The 19,394-nt window shown below is 44.8% G+C and overlaps 1 protein-coding gene across 13 annotated transcripts in view; it reads right to left on the bottom strand.

Moving 5' to 3' along the window:
• The window catches only part of TCF3 (transcription factor 3), a 405,060-nt gene that overhangs the window by 55,494 nt on the left and 330,172 nt on the right, over window positions 1–19,394 (bottom strand). For all 13 annotated transcript variants that reach the window (XM_029613971.1, XM_029613972.1, XM_029613978.1 and 10 more), the window contains exons 9-11: window positions 7,211–7,313; window positions 6,419–6,558; window positions 4,606–4,732 (exon numbers count right to left, since the gene is read on the bottom strand). In XM_029613971.1, coding sequence (XP_029469831.1) covers window positions 4,606–4,732; window positions 6,419–6,558; window positions 7,211–7,313 — 370 coding nt within the window. The remainder of the gene's footprint in view (window positions 1–4,605; window positions 4,733–6,418; window positions 6,559–7,210; window positions 7,314–19,394) is intronic.

The following is a 19,394-nucleotide window of genomic DNA, read 5'->3' as shown; positions in this document are numbered from 1 at the left end:
GATCTGTGACACACCCTATGTGCCAAAGAACCAGACATAGCTGACCACTCAGGACAGTCAATGAAAGGCAATCCCTGAAATGGGAATGTTAGCTCAAACCCCCGAGAACTTGGCGAAAAAACAGGGAAAAGGTGGAGTATCATTCCCTGTAGGTATATACTAAGATATACCATGAATGCCTTAGCTTTTCTTCCCCTCCCCTCGACATTCCAACTAGAAGTCGAAAGGAGCAAAGAACACAAGGAGGCAGACCACTGGGCTGCAGGGGTAAGAAGGCTGTATCTCTCAACCCCCAACTAAATAACTCGCTGCTGATTCCAGTACAGCGTTCCCCCCCGAGGTAGACCTTTCAGCCTGCTTGGAACAGCTGAAACAGAGTGACCCCCCCCCTCCCCAGGGAAGAAATCCAGAAACACTCCAAGACAGGAAGCAGGGATGCTGCAAGTGCAGCATTTCTTTACTGGCCTGGAAACCCTAAGGTTACTATGGCAGGTTCAGTGTGATCTTGGAACAAACTGCCTACCAACCTGGTGTAGCTTTCAATACCTCAAGCCATGATTAGATATACTTCCCTCAAGGAAGCACATGGACCAGTAAGTGGAACAACAGTTGCATGAAATAGGACTCTCCCATCCACAGACAAAGTTATCCCTAAAATGGGGAAGTACAGCTTGCAAGCCACTGCAACCAAAGAGTAGCACCTCTGTTGCAGGGTTCCTCATCTCCCAAATCCCTCAGCCATGGATATGGCAAACGGTTGAAAGGCATACATGCCAATTAAATGGACCAGAACCTTCCTCACTGAGGTAGGGTCACACAGGCAAGAATGGCTGGCAATAGTCGTCATCCATGAAAAACATGTTGAGCTCAGCAGGTATCAAAGGTGACTTCCGGATGGGAGAGATCCATAATCTTCACCAGGGAGCTACCCCAAAGAGGAGACCCCAGAGTATGATGGGAAGACTGAATCTGGAATAGCTCCCTCACGAAACAAACCTGCTGTACCTTAGGATGACCTAAGAAGAATGCTATTGCCTGACCTGCTGTCGAATCCCATGGGGGAACAGAGAACGACTGCCAGACAAGCAGTGAAATCCCTTCTCCGGGAAATGGAGAATGAGGGCCACCCATTGTAGGGGTGGACAACTAGACGTCCAGAGTGGGAGGGCCATTAAGGGTCACCTCTGGAAACCCAGTCGTATCTTCCCTTCCTGAAGGGACAGGAAAGCAATGGGAATTTGTGCCTCCTGATCCCGATAAACCTTTTAATTCAAGGTGAGAGTTCTGTTACAGACACTGACTGCTGAGGTTCACAAGTGATCAAATCTGCCATTTGCAGCCAGAGTAGGCCACCACGGTAATTCATGGAGGGACCCCAGCAAAAATGGTCCAACGACCACCACTGCCATTCCCCAATGTCTACTGGTCCTGGCCCACAAGGAGATTTAATTTATTTATAGACTTTTCTTTGCCGGCACATCATACCTGCACAGTTTCAAAAGAATCGAGGCTCCAGTTCAGCGATAGACCTGTAAGGGACAGAATCCCAGGGCTTCCCCACAAAGGGGATTCCTAACATGGGAGTAGTGAAAACGATTTCTTGGGGGGGGGGGAAGACTCCCGATACTACCCGCCTGGTATCAATTCCCATAGGGGTTTGACCCAGAACGCAGTTTAGGTCAATCCTGTGGCTGCGGCGCACAACCGGTTGTGCTTGCCATGAGGGAAACACCTCCCCCCCCCCCCCAATACACTAGAAGGCAACTGGAAGACTTGTGCACAGTAAAAGCATGTTGTTCATATAGTGGGTCCCCATCCTGCAGATGATGGCACACCTATGAAGTCACTCATGCTTATGGGTAGAATCCCATGGCACAGCAAGGACCGAGCATCACCTGTTATGAGTCCGTGGTTGCGTGTTGCCAAAAAGCAATCACAGAATGTGTGATGGCGCCTTCCTCACCAGTGTTCCTTAGCACCCTAGGGTGTAGAACAGACGAGGAATCAGATACATTGACGCGATGATGGCAGAACCCTAGCATGGCTATATACTTCACCACCAGAGAGAAAACCACCTGCCAGCGGAGTGGATGACCCGACCACGCATGATGCTCCACTGTTGCATTAACTCCTAATGGAGTCAATAGGAACAGTATGACTGTGTCCACAGTACCACTGGGGTTCTGATGGTGTGTGGTGAGCGGCGTTCAATAGTTTTGCCACCTTGGTACTTCCAGTACCTGATAACACTTCAAGAGACTGAACATAGCCCTCGAAATGATGTCAAATAGCTCACCGCCCTTTCCGTCATGTAACGTCAGCAGCGAAGTCTATGGTGACTGACTGTGTCCATGGAGTTCTGTGGTAGTGTCCTGAAGCATCTGATTGCATCCACTATTGCCCACCATGGTGATGGTACCTGTGGGTCCCATAGCACTTTCACACAATGAATCACGTCAATGGCACCAAACGATGCTGCTCCCATGGTTTCGCCGGTGCTTGACTGTTGCCCCAAGGCGTCTGAGGACATGAAGAGCCTGATGGCACAGATTGAGACCCCGGTACCCAAAGGCATCGAGGCACCAGTGGTTCCAAGGGCACCTTAAGGCAAAGGCTCTGTAGTCCCAACACAGCACTGACACTGCATCGATGGTCAAAGGAACCAATGACAGCCAGCGCCATCGATAGTTCCCCTATACTCCTGAGGGCACCAATGCAACAAGCTCAATGGCATCCCTCGCCAGCGGCCATGAGAACCTCAAGAGCAACCCTAGTGCTCATTATTTCCAATAGTGCACGAAGCCTGGCGGGGCCTCTGATGCCCCACAATCCCACAGGGCCTCAAAGATCAATGGCATCCATAGTGCCCGTTTGGATACCGCCAAGGAGCCTCAAGGGCACTGGACCACTGCACATCCTGGAAACCTCAGCGCTCTAGGGTGCCCCAGGTCTATGGTGACCCCTGGCACTTGACAGCACCAAGGACGTCCAAGGCCTGAAGGCCCTGTTGCCAAAGGGCTTCAGTGGCACTTGAGGGTTCTCAGGAGTCCCGGCGGTTGTTGGCCTTAAGGGTGACAAGGGTGCTCAATGGCGACCCTGGTGCCTCGCCGATGGGGCTCAACATAGTTGAGAGCAGCATAAAATGGCATTGCTGGCCAACACACCTGATGGCCTCCATGGTGGCCCCGCACCTCGATGGCACAGAGAGCAGAGACGTGTCTCGAGGGCACAGAGGGCAACTCTGATGGCATCGAGGACGGCTCCAATGGGAGCCCTGGTCCCCGATGCAGTCCGGACCGCGACACTTGGCGTCATCGAGGCCCAAGGTGCTCGATGACGCCAAGGTCGATGCCATTCTTCCCGTGTATCGAGAGCCCCTGGCACCTGATGTGTCTTCTGTGCCCACCTATGCCTACAGAGCTCAATGACAGTCCTGTCCCTGATGTGGTCCTGACATCGATGTGTCAGCCCATCGGTGCACTGGCACGGATGTGCACGAGCAACCACTACTGGGCTTGGCACCAAAGGTGCAGCAGCAAGCTGCTTTCCCAGGCTCCTGCTCACCCTCTCTCACAAGGCGACTGCACTGCCATCACGGGCAAGCAGGAAAAGAGGCTACGTCATCCAGAGCTCCTGCCCATGGAGACTAGTTCCTTTTTTGAATGTGGGGAGGATGTGGCCTCGATTTCTTCACTGTCCGAACATCCATTGATGCCGTTCGATTGTGGAAATGACATGGAACTCCTGCCCAGGTAAAACCCAGGCAAGTCCCTAGGCTCAGTGGCCTACATGGATCACCCACAGACTGCATTCTGTCAGTCCTGCCAGCATCTGACAAAGGTACAAAAACAGACAAGAGCAAGGAGAGGACACAAACTAAGCTGCATGTGCAGTATTTATTTGATAAGGGATAGAATTAGACTCTGCCAGGCTGCACAATGACTAAGGCCTGCCATGCAGCTGGCAGACAGAGGGGGGAAAAAGGGAAAGTAAAAGAGAAAAAACTACTGTAAGGTAAAATGAGAGAAAAACAGCTACAGCTCTAGAAAAAAAAATCACATTACACAAACTGTGAGAAGAGAGCAAAGTTGAATACCATGACATACACAGTTCCCACGACCACACAACTCCATGAGGGTGGGGGGGGGGCAAAAAGACTGAGGGGCACTACCTAGGGGGCAGGGTGATAACTACAGCTGCAAATGCTTAGTAGGGCATGTTGAAAGTTCTAGAATTTTTGAGATCAAAAGTTCTGGGTCGGGTTCTATCTGGTTATGTCACCCATGTGCGAGGACTACCATCCTGCTTGTCCTCAGAGAAAAAAACTCCACAGATTCTCTGCCCCTTAAGCTGCACAAGATAATGCCCTCTAACCAGAGGAGACAATCATAGTGCAGACAATCGATCTTAACCCATTCTTTACCTGACCTGTGTTGCTAAATTACAGCCCCCATCATATCCCCCGAGAGAATCTATGTCTCAACTGATGGGTCAACTCACATTGCAGAATAGTCCAAGCAGAAAATAATCCTAGTCATTTGAGTAGATTTATCAGCTCAGACAACACATTTGCATGCATGCGCAGATACTAAGGACCATACGTACCTATCATGCTCTCTGCCCCGCTGATAGGTGGCGTGTGGCTGGAAACGCAATAGGGTGTGGAAGCAGAGGAAAATCCAGGCACAGAAGACAGACCTCCATTCACCTCACCTGAATGCATCGGATAGTTCTGGGGAGGGGGGGGGGCATGACATGAGTTCACCATGTTTAACCATCTTTAAATTAGTAACATACTAGGTGCTAGCAGATAAGGTGGTCTTGGTCTGCCCACACATGTCACAGAACACCCTATTCTGTCTCTGTTCATCTCCCCTTTCCACCATTTGTATCTGTCTCAAACATATTTGGATTCTCTCACAGTTCTGATGGAAGACAATCATCATTCCCTCAGTAAAATAGTATTTTCTCATTTTCTAGGAGCTTCCCTCCTTCCAACTTGTATCATGACCAATGCTCCCTCTAATTTTTTATGGACCGGCTATGAAAAAAGTTCTCATGTGCAATATAGTGTACACATTTGTGTTCAATGTTCTATGAAAATCTATTCTATTTTCCTTTTCTTGTGCATGCTGTATTTTCCTGTGCGCACTTGTTTCACAACCTGTGCGTATATGCACACATGCCAGCTTACAGGGAATATTGATCATGACCCCTTGTATCCTCCACACTGCTCCCATGGTAGATGCCAAGCTGCATCTAGAGCCCCCTTCTAGGTCAGAGCTGCAAGACCTGCCTCTGCAGCATTCCTAGACCCTGCAAGCCAAACAAGAGCTTAAGGAAATAAAATTTGTCTATATAGTTAAGAAATCATATCACACCAAAATTGCTGTTCCCTCGCAAAGAAGGTATGGGCAACATGCGCACATCACCCATCGCTGCATGAAAACAAATACAAAAAAGCAAAGCTATGCAACTGTCATATAGCTAATGCCATAACTCAGGACTGAATTTTGGTAGCAGTTAACATTTTCCAGAAAAAGCATGATTTGTTAATTCCTATTGTGTGTGGAAGGGAAGGGGAAGGGGGAAGTAAGAGTTAATACACATCCCTTCCCCATTTCTATAAGCTCAAACCCCCCCCCCCCTTGGAAGCTTGCCAGCTTTCAATTTAACAATGGCCATGATCTCAAAAACTCACTTCTATGAGCACAGCAGTCAGCTGCTGTAGAATTCAAAAATGTGCACCTCGCATATCCTCAGGCACCAAATGCAATGATTAAGAGCCTGACAAAGGAAAAGGATGAATGCCAGAAGATGCCTCAAGCAGCAAGTCCAACCACCACTTTTTAAAATTTTAATTTTTGGCTGTTACATCCCATTCTTCTTTTGTCCAAAGGTGCTACGTTTCTTTAGGTCTATACTTTCCATTAAACTACAAAAAGGGGCAGGTACTTCAGTATGGTTACCTTCTCACCATCACTGGCAGCCCCTCAGCTTTCTTCTATGTGGTGTTCACATGAAGTGAAACTGAGCACCACCAGCCCAGGTTCTAATGATGCATACACAGCAACAACCCAATTTACCTTGATCCAAGATCATGCGTGTAGTCAAATATCAGGCTTTAACTTCCCGTTCCCACACACAATTTTCTCTACAGCAGTCTTGCTGTTTTTCAGTAGCTGCAGTGGTCTTGGGTAATATCAGATTCTTCATAGGTTATGAAAATCTTTACTGAACCAACATAATCTAAAGACAATGTACATTGAGTTTTCAGAACCAGAGAGGTCTCTTGTGTTAGAAAAACAGGACCCATGTGATGTTGCTTTAATGAGCTCTGCTTCATTTAGTTTGCAATGAAAGTAAAACAGACTTAGCAGGACTACAAGTTCATACAAGTTTGGGCAGCACATATTACCATTCGTTCATGGGGGTGTAGGCTGCTAAAGCTGCTGGGCTGTGGGAGAGTGGAGGGGGTGCTTCCCAGTATGGCCCCGTAACTTGACTGGCTGATTGGACCTGATGAGCTCCACAGATCAGCAGAATTATGAAGTCCATCTGAAAACAAACATCAAATACAGATCTTCACTGTTACCCATGCAACTGTACCCCTACCACCAGCTGAAGAGGCAGGATGGTGAGAGGTAAAATCCATACTGTAGGATGAGACTCCTGATGACCCTCATAGGGAACGACAGGAGAGGAACAGAGTACAAGATACTATGTGACCTCTAATGACCCCCCCTTCCCCACCCCAAGACTTCTAAAGGGAAGGAAGAGGATATTAGATCAGTTACAAGGTGCACTAAAGAAGGTTTTGTTCTGAGCACCAGATAATATTTTGGCCACAGAATCTCTGCTTCTAACCCTCTCTTCTGACTCAACAGCAACAAGAAACAAAGGGTTGGACAGCCACTGTATGGAGAGGTGGGTGCACACATCTCTACAGGATGTATCATGCTGGCAGGTCAGATTAGTTTCTCTCTAAAACAGTCACTCACTGCCCATCCCCATCCCCTTCTGTAGGTCATTGGCAGTTTGTATAAAACAAGTGGTGTACAAACAAGAATCAAATGAGCTTTGCAGGCAGAGACTTGCATAGAAAAATGCATGCAGTCTCCCACTTAATGAGAAATGGAGACAAGAAATATTGATCTGAGACGCAGTCAACTTTGAAGGCCATAAATGTTGATAACCAATAAAAACTGACCTGGCATGTAGAAGGCTCCAGGATACACAGTGCTGGTAGGTTTAGAGGAAGCATACCCAGCAGAATCCCTGCTGTAGTCATCACCTGAGTTGGAGGGGTACACCTGTTCAACAAAGAGATTGACCATTTGAACCTTGTGCTTTCAACACCTGATCTAGAAGACACTCGCTGTGATCAAATCTCATCCCCAGACCTACTTTGGAAACAGGAATTTTCACACTTTTGCTACCTTTTTCTGCTGCCCAAAAAATGCTGTTACACGTGATATTTTAACAAATTCTTGAAATGGAATGTGCATGCCATTCCCCCTTTGATATCAGTGAAGGGGGAAGAAAGCACACAATCTTCAAGACCAAAATTAAATTTATGCCAACAACTTCATAGATTCCTTTGCCATGATGCCCTTTGGTGTGTGTGTGGGGTGGGGGGGGGGGGGGGTGACAATTCTGATTCAGTGAATCAGGTTTTTTTTGTTTGGGGATTTTTTATTTTTTATTTATTTATTTATTTTTAACTTGGTGGTCCTGAAATTGGGATAAGAGTTGTGACTGGGTAGGATTGGGAGACCATTTTTGGTGCCTCTATTTCCACAGATGTTTTTTTTTCCCCTTTGGCAGTGGTGCCCCAAAAGCAGCCTCGCTCTTCATTTAATTCACAACTTGTTCTTCCCTGAGGGTCAGTCTGTGAATGATTTTGTTCCCCCGGGAATTTTGTACGGTGCACTATGCGTCTTGATTCTGCATTTCAGTTGGTAATTATGGGCAGGGGGCTCTGTTTGCTAAAATGGATGTTGAGTCAGCATGCTGTTTACTTCCGGTGCATTCGGATAGTTTTCCTATTTTGGGTTCTTGCTTTAGAAACAGCTACTACTTCGATAAACACATGCTGATTGGTTGCTCTGTTTCCTGCGCGTATTTTGAGATGTTTAGCACTTTCGTGCATTGGGTGACTGCTTGAGTTGTGGGTTGTGATAACATTGTGCATTACCCAGACAACTTTCTTTTTGTTGGATCTGGGTCTTCCAGTGTTTGAGAGTACATTATGGCCAGTATCTTCACAGTGGCACAGCAGTTTGGCATTCCCACTGCTGAAGGAAAAATTGAGGGGCCAGTGACGAGGCTAGTTTTTCTTGGTATTGAATTGGATTCTGTTGCTAGGATGTCTTGTCTTCCTGCGGATAAGGTGTCCAAGATGAAGGAGTTTGTAGGTGGGGCATTGTTGGCTAGAAAGCTTACCTTGTATCAGATGCAGTTGTTTGTGGGTAGTTTGAATTTTGCCTGCTGGGTGATGCCCATAGAACATGTATTTTTGCTGCATTTATCTGTGGCCATGGCTGATGTCAATAGGGGACATCATTGCACCAGAGTTACTTGCTGTATTAGAGAGGATTTGCATGTCTGGTCCAATTTTTTTTTTAATATGTTCAATGGGATGTGTGTTGCAAGAGAAGCCACTGCTCAATCAGGATTTGGAGCTATATACGGATGCGATCAGAGGCGTTTGTTTTGGTGCATATGGTTGGGGGTCTTGGTGTGCGGCAGCTTGGCTGGAGTCGTGGATGTTGGCTGGGACGACAAAGAATATTAGCTTTTTGGAACTGTTTCCTGTTGTGGTGGGGCTGGTTATCTGGGGTGACTGCTTATGCGACAAGGTCATTCTGGTGTGACAATTTGGGAGTGATGCAGTTTATCAATAAGCAATTAGCTCACTGTTTATTGATTGCGGATTTATGTTTGTGTTGTGCTGTCTGCAGCTGAATGTGACCGTGTGGGCGTATCATGTGCCGGGTATTGATAATACTATCACAGATTCTTTTTCTCGTTCTAAGTGTGGTGTGTTCTGGAAGTTGGCACCTGGAGTGGATCTGCTAGGAGCGGTGGTCCCGAATTTTCTTTGGAGATTCGGCATCCTGAAGCTTGTTGTGGGTATCATTAGCCCCATCTAAGTGGACGGTGTATGTCGGCAGCAGTTCTGTAATTTTTTTTGTTTTCTAGGGGATGGTTTTGGGGGCCCGTACCAGTCAGGCTATATTGATGGCTTACAACACTAGTGCCCAAGCAGCTGGTTATACCAGAGCTGCAGGTCACACTGCAGGTTTATCCTAAGGCACATGGGTGGGGTTGCCCATCTCATTTTTTGGTGCAGCGTATGTTGTCAGGGTGGTAGAGGGAGGTAGGTCTGGTTTCTGATAGCAGGCTTCCTATTATCCATGAGTTATTGCATTTGAAATTGGCAGACATTTGCTTTTCAAATTACGAGATGTGCCTCTTATGTGGCTTTAGTTCTGGCATTTTTTGGTGCTTTTCAGGTTGGGGAGTTGGTTGCTAAGGCTGCTGATTGGTTTGACTTTACAGGGCTGTTTGAACACATTATACTGCAGGCAATGACGGTCTGTTTGAAGATTCATTATTTTAAAGCAGATCATGCAGGAGGGTTTGTCTATGTCTGGTTTGAAATCTTCTCCAGTGGCCAATGTCCATCTGTTTGTGGCTATGTGGCCTACAGGTGGGTTTACAATTCTTGGTACATGGGAATTGTTGGCCATTGCTAAATAGTTTGCTACAACACTCATTCCCTTTTGTACTAGTGTGGCCACTTCGGCTGCCCTGTCTGGGTTGTCTAAGGATGTTATTAGGCAGATTGGCAGATGGCAGTCAGATGCATTTGAGTCTTATGTGAGGGCTTTGTTTCCATGGGAATGTGGACTCTATACTGTTCACTGTGGTTTTTACAGGTCACTGGAGGTGTGCCAGGAGTTGCTGGATCATCGGGCATTCCTATGTGGTTTGGGCACATAGGCATGCGCAACAATGCCCTTATGGCTCCCACTTGGGTTTTGCAGTGCATGGCGTATGGGCAACAAGGGATGCACTGGGATCAGCTTCTTTCTTTCTTCCGTGACTTGCTGAAGAAGTGGGCTCCTCTGTGGCACTGTTGGCACATCTTGGGGGAAATGATCTGGGAGGCAGTCGTGTTGCTGGATGTTATTTGGAAAGATTTTACCTATTATTATGTTGTGATTGCCCAATACAGTGGTGGTGTGGTTTGACATCATTCCAAGGCCAGCATGTTTGGATCTAGTTCTTTGGTGTTGTAGTCGGGCCAAGCTTAACCAGCAGATTGGTTCTTGACTATGTAGCTGGGGGTGGAGGGGGGGGGGGGTAGACATGAAAAATGAGTGGGCTTGGGATGTTTGTCCTGGCCTGTTTAGGCTGGATGGGGTTCGCTTATCTGAATTTGGTCAAGATCTTTTAAATAATGCCTTCCAGGAGGCCTTGGAGGAGTTGTAGTGTTGGAATCTCAGCCAGAGTTTTGTGGGTGTCACGGGATAGATGTTAGTCTACCTGAGCAGATTTTGGTATACTGAGTATGCTTTGATGGATTTGCTGGGAGGGCTGATTTATTTTTTAATCATGTTGAAGAGGTGTGGTTGGATACAGTTGCACTTGTGTGGGTGCCTTCCTGGGCTGTGGTAGGCCCTCACATGGAAGCAGTTTAGCTACCAGATGCCTGAAGGCTAGGTAGCCTGGCGGTGACATCTTGCTGGGGACAATAGGTTTTGATGATGTTATGCTCAGGTGTGTGTGTGTATGTATATATATATTTTTTTTTTTTTTACTTTAACAACTTTTTTTATACCAGTATTCGTGTGATCATATCTGTTTACATCAAAATTAAAGTTGGAAAATACATGGAACAGGCTGGGGAGAACTGGGGCGGGGGACAACGACATAAAAACAGGATGAAGGAGAGGCAGAAAGAAGAGAATTAACTAACAGTTATTTGTTACAAGGAGGTCAACAATGCATGGCAGAATAACGTGATAATATAAGTTAGTAAGGTCAAAGGAAAATCAACATTAAACAAATGTGAGAAAATTGGGAGTTCAAATGGGAACAAGTATCATCAATTTATGAGGTAGCGGGGAGGTACATGGGGGCAGGTTAAATCTAGAATGTAGCGAGGAAAAGTCATATCAGAGTCATAACATTTGAGGGGGAGAGCAAGTAAGTCTGGGGAATCCTATTCTGGGTATGCCTGTTTATATAGCCAGGTCTAATTTTTTTTTGAAATTTTTAGGGCAGGGTTCAAGACGGAGGCTCAGAGGTAGTTTGTTCCAGCGGGTGGGGCCTGCAATAGACAGGGCTCTATCTCTTGTGGAGGAAAGATGTGCTTTTTTGAGGGGGGGTAATCTGGAGCATACCATGGTGATGGGTTCGAGTGGGACGGCTGGGTTGTGTATGAAGGAAAGGTTCATCGAGTCCGTTTGAATTATGTGAGTAAATGGATTTGTGGATAATAGTCAAGGTTTTGAAGAGGATGCGGAAGGGAATGGGGAGACAGTGTAGGTCTTTAAGGATGGGGGTAATGTGGTCGGATTTGCGTGCATGGGTGATGATTCTTGCTACAGCGTTCTGCAGCATTTGTAATGGTCTTATGGTGGAGAAGGGGAGGCCAAGAAATAGGGAGTTACAGTAATCGAGTTTGGATATGAGGGTTGACTGAATGACAGTGCGGAGGTCGTGGGAGTGGAGGAGGGGTTTAAGCTTTTTCATTACGTTGAGCTTAAAGAATCCTTCCTTCAGTACTTTATTAATGTGTTTTTTTAAGTTTAGGGATTGGTCAATTTGGACTCCAAGGTCTCGTACGCATAGTTGAGTAGCAATGGAGTTGAAAGCAGGGTCGCTTGCGAGTGCTGGCTTCTGGGTGTGATGGTTGGTTATGAGTAGTAGCTCTGTTTTGGTGGAGTTCAGAGCTAGTTGGAGGGTTGAGAGGAGGTTGTTTATGGATTTGAGGCATTTCTCCCAGAAATTGAGGGTTTCTGAGATGGAGTTTTGTATGGGGATGATGATTTGTACGTCATCAGCATATATGAAAAATTTGAGTCCCAGATTGGTTAGGAGGTGGCAGAGGGGAAGGAGGTATATGTTAAATAGTGTGGACTAGAGGGAAGAGCCTTGTGGGACATATATATGTGTATGAGTACATATATATATACACACACACACACACCCCACGTTTGGCTAACATTTTGGTTGTGTGGAATTCATTCCGTACGAAGAGAAAGGGTGAGTGGTCCTATTGTTCTGATGTCCATACTGCCAACCTATCATCCATGTATTTACTTCTACTGCATTCTCCTCTCCCCACTAGTGGTTTGTTGCTCTGCCACTTTATCACCCTGTATACTCTAAGGCCTCAAGAGACTGCATTCTACAGCAGTCTGATTTTTCTAACACCAAGAAATAACTTTTGCCACAAGCCATCCAAACAGATTAGAAAATTGATCACTGGTAAAGGTCTGACAATGTCAGCTCTCTCATCAACTCCAGAAAATACAGACCTAGATATGCATTCTCTTTACATTGTGTAGCAACAATATATACTACAAGTCGGAGGAGAACCAGGTGCATCCAACTCAAAGTTCTCATTTTCACAATTAAAACAGAGTGATGCCAAGTTAGGAAAGGCAAAAAAAAAAAAAAAAGAAGGGGGGGGGGGGGGGGCAAATTCCCCTTCACTAAACAAAAGGGGTAGAGTTAGGTTAGGCCAGATAAAACACATGCAAGAATTTCATTTTGACATCCTTACACATTATTTACCTCACATACTTTGCCCCTGCAAAGTATGCAGGGTAAAAAATGCCCAAGGCAGCATCCCACCGTGGGATGCTTTAACATTGTCTCGCAGACCACAAGTACAAAGCAAGTAGCCTGGAGAGTTCTAAAAGTGCCCTTTCAATGTGTAAAAATAAAAAAATAAAAAAGAGGAATTTAACAAAAATAAGTTTGTGCTCCAGGCTGCAGATGCTGACTTTTCACAGGGGGCAAAGCAAGTAGTAAAATGCTCAGATCTCCAATATGCAACTCACCCCTCACACACACCCCACCACGAATGCAGTTACTACTTTGCTACAAGCCAAAGCAGGCTACACATTTAATTAGATTTTTTTTTGTGGAAGTTACCGTGTTGGAGGAGAGGGAAAGGTGAAGACTAGGCCTAAGGGGAAGTGTCACCAATTTGTGAAACTTAAGTTTCAATAATCAATTCAACCTTGGTAACTACTGGGCCAGAAACCTGAAATTACACTGTAAACAGATTAAAAATGGGAAGGAAGAGAAGATAGGAAAATGACTCCACTAACTAAATAAAAAGGCAAAATATGTTATTCTGTCTTTTTTTTTTTTTTTTTTGTAACCTCAGTCCTAACATATGCAGAAGAGGTATAAGTGAAAAACCCAAATCTAGGGCCCCACTGTTCAGGTTTTGTGGTGGTGTGGGGATGCAGGGGTTGAAGTGCAAGAGTAGAGACTGGGGAGACTGGGAGAGGGAGGAAAGCAGCAAAGAATAAGAATTCAGTAAATTGACTTTTTTTCTATAATTTGATTAAATAGCGGGAGCTGGGAGAGGGAATCGTGTGAAGCGCGGCTAATAGCCCTCCGCCATCTGCCAGCCCTTGGCATCTGGCCAATACTCCAGGCAGCTGTGCGGCACTGGAGAAGGGGAGGAGGGATGGAGAGTGGGGAGAGAAGAAAGAAGAAAGGGAAAAAGGTTTAAAAATGTATTTTATAAATTCTAGCTAGGCACCAAACACATGAATGCTTTAGCAGAGAAGCATAAGCAACACACAGACAAGTAAGGCTATGTGGGAAAAGCCATGTTTATTTCCACCCTTGGTTAGACAGAGGAATTCAACCACCCTTCCCTGTGCTGCTCCCTTCCCACCAGCTCCAGATTTTGAACTACCTCAAATCCACTATTTGAAGAGTGTCAGATTTCACTCAGATTATCCTTATTAACACTCTGGTCCTCAGTTCTCTCTGACAGGCTCCAGCCCTGCATGCTAAAACAGATGCCTCTGGCAAGCTGTGAAAATATTCACGCCCTAGCATCTTCACATACCTGCCTGCAGCAATGAATAGGTGCAACGATTAAGGGAAAAAGGAATCCTCAAATTTTGTGGAATAAGGTACCTTTCAAAGAAAGTGGACATTTTGATTGTGTGTGTGTGTGGGGGGGGGGGGGGGGGGGGGGGGGGAGACCAGAGTTGGCACCTGCTCTCAGGCAGGGAATGGAAGATATTGCTGGAGGACTGAAAAAAAAAAGTTTCAAGCCCAGAATTAATTTTTTTTAAAATAAGCTTTATAGCTATGCTATCAATGTCAATGAGGTTCATAAAGACCTCCCCCCCCCCCCCCGACCAACAATAAATTAACATAACAAAAATTGTCAAAACATGTATATTTCCTGTTTCACCAATCACTTCAAAAGGATAAGAACAAAAAAAGTTGAGCAGAGAATATGGGCTGACATGGAGCTCAATCTAAACACCTGAGGATCCCACACCACCACCGCAAAAATAAATAAATCCTCGCAAAATTTGATCTGATCTAAGCCTGGTGCACAAAGCAAATACAGAGCACAGTCAAGAATTACCTGTAAGAATCATTCTCTATGCACAGGAAACAGTAAATCACAGCCATGCTCTGTCCCCTGCTACTTGCCTGAATAAGCTACAGAGAAGCCCGACCTTTGGGACCCACAAAGTGAGATCATTTCCTGTACTCAGACCTGCAGGCTGCAAGAACAGGAAAGAGGAGGGGGATCCTGGCCAAGAAACTGTATTAAAAATTGCATGCACTGGGGGATATGCTTGCTTCATAAAACACATTAAATTGGGAGAGGGAGGGGGACAGAGGTTTCAAGCCAAAGATTACTAGCAACAGAATTGTGGCAACATACATGGCAAAATGACACACTGAAGTAACCTTCCTCCATTCCACCACACAACCATCAAACCTGCATTGAAACGCATTAAACAAATTCCAGTCAGCAGATCTGATGGAATCGCTTAAAGAAAAGAACCCCAGTCAAAGACTCTGATCTCCTGGAGGTCCATATTCAGTAGGACAGCTAGTGGACAAGTTACCCAACTAGGTTTAGCCAGATAACTTATCCTGTATATTCAGTGGGAGAAAATTCCTGCTGAATATAATAGCTTAAAGTTATCCAAGTTATTCAGCCTCATGTGCATGGATAACGCACTACTTACCCAGATATCTTCAAAAGAAATCTGGGTAAGAACATAAGATCATGCCATACTGGGTCAGACCAAGGGTCCATCAAGCCCAGCATCCTGTTTCCAACAGTGGCCAATCCAGGCCATAAGAACCTGGTAAGTACCCAAAAACTAAGTCTATTCCATGTTACCATTGCTAGTAATAGCAGTGGCTATTTTCTAAGTCAGCTTAATTAATAGCAGGTAATGGACTTCTCCTCCAAGAACTTATCCAATCCTTTTTTAAACACAGCTATACTAACTGCACTAACCATATCCTCTGGCAACAAATTCCAGAGTTTAATTGTGCGTTGAGTGAAAAAGAACTCTCTCTGATTAGTTTTAAATGTGCCACAGTCTAACTTCAGTTAGCCTGCGTGACTCACTGCTCTCTTGATTAACAAATATTGGTACCTATTCAAACCCAATCACACTACCGCAACACCTTTCCAAGGTGCGTAACTGAGCTGAACGTTTCAATCTTTATACTTAGGTATACACTGCTCCTAGCTTATTTCTAGCTTCTGGCTACTTTTTGTGGGTTGGTTTTTTTTTTTTTTTAAATACAAACATTCAGACTTTTAAAAATAAACACACTACCTACTGCTTCCTAGCTGCCTTATTGACTGACTATTTAAAAATACAGTCTAACTTGTTTATTCACTGCCTAACTATTAAAAGCACAAACACACAAACACACTAAATATTCCCAATGTGGTTAACTTTGCCCCAATACTTTTAAAAAAGACAATGCCAGGAAAAAAAACCCAAACATGAGTTGATGGGGGCCTATGGCCCAATTTCTTATTTTCCCCATCTAATCTTTAAATAACCCTATTGGGCCTTGCAATCCCCTCCTCCCATCTTAACTCCTTGGCAGCCTACACACTGCCCCCCACAGACAAATCCCTTCTACAGAGCATAAGTGACCAGGACTCCCCCCCCCCCCGCCCTCTGAATTTAAATCCCACTGCACCCCCCCCCCCCCCCCCGATCCTTCTCCCCTTCCCGAAGGCCAAAATTCCCCATCGGGAGCAGGATCAGCATTTACACACTCTTGGCGAGGTTCATCTTCTGTCAAAGCGCTTTTGAAGACATCCATGTAAGTATCGAGTAATACAGCCACATGTGGCCAGCCAACTTTAGACCTGCTCAGAAGCAGGTTTAAAGTTATCCGGCTAACCTAGCCATATATACCTGATATTTGGTTAGGTTAGCCGGATCTCTCTGCCCCTCCCCAGATCACTCTCATAACACCCCTTTTTTATACGGTTAAATTCCAGCTAGAATTTAGCTGGATAAGGGCTGAATAACCGGGTATGCCATTTAGAATGCTTTTAGGTTATCCGTCTAAATGGCTTTTGAATATGGACCTCCTGGTTTTTAATCTTGATAATCTGACTACTCTTAGGCACTATGAGGCATCTTTCTCACACAAGGACTTGGTCAGTTGGTGGCCCCAGTTCTCTATCATGGGGAGAAAATCCAGCTCTAAAACCAATCTGTGGATCTGGTCTGGAGGAAGCCTATAAAAAAATGCTAATTTTTCTTGTTTAAAAGAGGAAAGACTGCTATAATGACCAATCCATTTCTAGAGTCAGAACCACTAATAGGTCCAAATAAGATACAAGCAGTTCAATTAAGAAACAAGCGGATGAAGAACCCTGAAGCAGCTTAAACCAATATTCTTTCATGGTTATTCTATAGTGCTGTTACAGTCATAAATTAAAAAAAAAAAGTCATGCATTTGGGCTGCAATTGGGATGAAATTCTTCTAAGCATAAAACCAGAGCAGGATCTGCAGGTGATCACATCTGATGATCTCAATGTGGCCAAACAGGCGGATAAGGTGACGGCAAAGTCTGAAGGATACTTAGGTGCAAATGGAGAGAGAAATCCCTGGTGATATCATATTTAGAATACTGTACAGCTCTGGAGATCACACTTTCAAAATGATAAACAGGATGAGGCTGATCCAAAGTGTGGCTACTAAAATGGTCATTAATGAACAGTCTTGAAGGCCTAAACATATAAATTCTAGACTAGCAAGAGTGACCAACTGGGCCTAGTGTGCCACAAACAGATCTGGTTTTCAGGATATCCACAATATAGCCTAGTTGCATACCAAGAAGGCAATGCATACAAGTATATCTCATGCACATTCATTATGAATATCCTGACAACCAGACCTATTTGTGGCTAGAGGACTAGAGTTGGCCACTTCTGCCCTAGAGGAAATATGCGAAAAGGGAGATATGACATTTAAATAACTCCAAAGGTATCAATGCACAGGATGTGGGCCTCTTCCACCACAAAGGAGACTGAAATGAGGGGTCATGGGATGAGAGTGAAAGTGGGAAGACTCAGGAGTAAACTAAGAAAAGGAGAAATTTCTTTTTACCTGATGCCTTTCCCTTGAGTCCAGCCAGACTAATCCAGACGCATGGGTTAGGCCATCAATCAGCAGATGGAGACTGATTAACAGGCTTGTTTATGCCATTCCTTATAGGCTTCTATGCTGATCTCAGCCTGCCATTATGACCTGCTTTCCCTCCAACCAGAGGATTTCCAGAAGAACAAATACAGAATAAGTACCACATTAATAAAAACAACCAGAAGAACAAACAACTTTCCAGTAAGCTACGCAAATGAGATTAAAAGTATCTTTCAGAAAGGTAATGGTGGAAAAAAGTTTGGCAGAAAAAACACAGGGAGAGTCCTGAACTGGTCTGTCAAGGACATTATCAGGTTAGAATAAATTTCTCCTTCCTCTTTATCCAGCCAGACTAGTCCAGACACATAGCATACAAAGCTACTTCTGTGGGCAGAATACTGCCAAACCAACTCTAACTCCAAGACAAAACAGACATGTCCTCTCTGACCTGAACAGCCAGCTATTAATGCTTAGCAAAAGAATGCAAGGACAACTAGGTCGCTACTCTACAAATGTTCACTAGTGAAATCATTTGAAACTCTGCCCATGAAACTGCTTAAACTGCTTGCATTCTAGGGGAGTGTGCTCTCAGATTCTTTAGCAACAAAATTCCCTTATTTACGTACACCTCTCCAATTACTCTTTAGCCAATGCGCCAACATGGCCTTAATAGCAATCATGCCTTTTTTTTGGACCTCTGAATAGAATAAACAGATTATCCAATCTCCTGAAACCATTCATAACCTTTGAGTACAACAAGAAACCTCTTAACATCCAAATGATGCAAAAAAGAATATTCCCTACAGAAGAAAGATACACTATTTGATTAAGATGAAAAGAGAAAATCACCTTTCGCAGAAAGAAAAGAATTGTACTAATCTTCACCATTTAAATTTGAAATTACCAAACAAGGTTCTCTGCAATGCCAAAATATGCCTACCTGAACATATGGCTACCAAGAACACGGTTTCAGTGTGAGAACTTATGTAAATCTCCTTCAAATGCTCAAAAGGAGATTCCAGCAATATATTAAACAAAGTTCAAATTCCAAGAGGGAACTTGATCTTTTTTTTAATTTCATTTTTATTAAATTTTAGCATAATTACAGAGCATACTATCTGCAAAGAAACAGAAAATAAAGTATTTGAATAATATTTAAGGAAAGCCAAATGTTTACAATTAGACCACAAATCCTTGAGATGGGGTGGATCCATAAGAGGAGCACATAATAGAAAGCAGAGTTGCTTACCTGTAAAAGGTGTTCTCCTAGGACAACTCACATATGGGTGACATCGATGGAGCCCTATCACGGAACACTTTTGTCAAAAGTTTCTAGAACTTTGACTGGCACACTGAACATGCCCAACATGCCACTAGCAGGGTCCCCCTTCAGTCTCGTTTGTAGCAAAAAGTACGAGTGAAAAATAAAATAATAAAACATAAGCGAACCCAACTCCGCAGGGTGGTGGGCGGGTTTCATGAGGACCAACATCCTGCTGTCCTGGGAGAACACCTGTTACAGGTAAGCAACTCTGCTTTCTCCCAGGTCAAGCAGGATGGTAGTCCTCACATATGAGTGAATAGCGAGCTACAGGATGCCCGGATAGAGTGAACCAAAAGCACCCAACGACGTGCAACGGGCACAACAACAGGGGTGATGTTGGGTATAAGGGCAGCCTGAATTCTAAGGT

Source organism: Rhinatrema bivittatum, chromosome 8, assembly GCF_901001135.1.
Source record: "Rhinatrema bivittatum chromosome 8, aRhiBiv1.1, whole genome shotgun sequence".
NCBI lineage: Eukaryota > Metazoa > Chordata > Amphibia > Gymnophiona > Rhinatrematidae > Rhinatrema > Rhinatrema bivittatum.
Note: the sequence above shows the minus strand (reverse complement) of the source record. Positions and strands in the feature narration are given on the sequence as shown.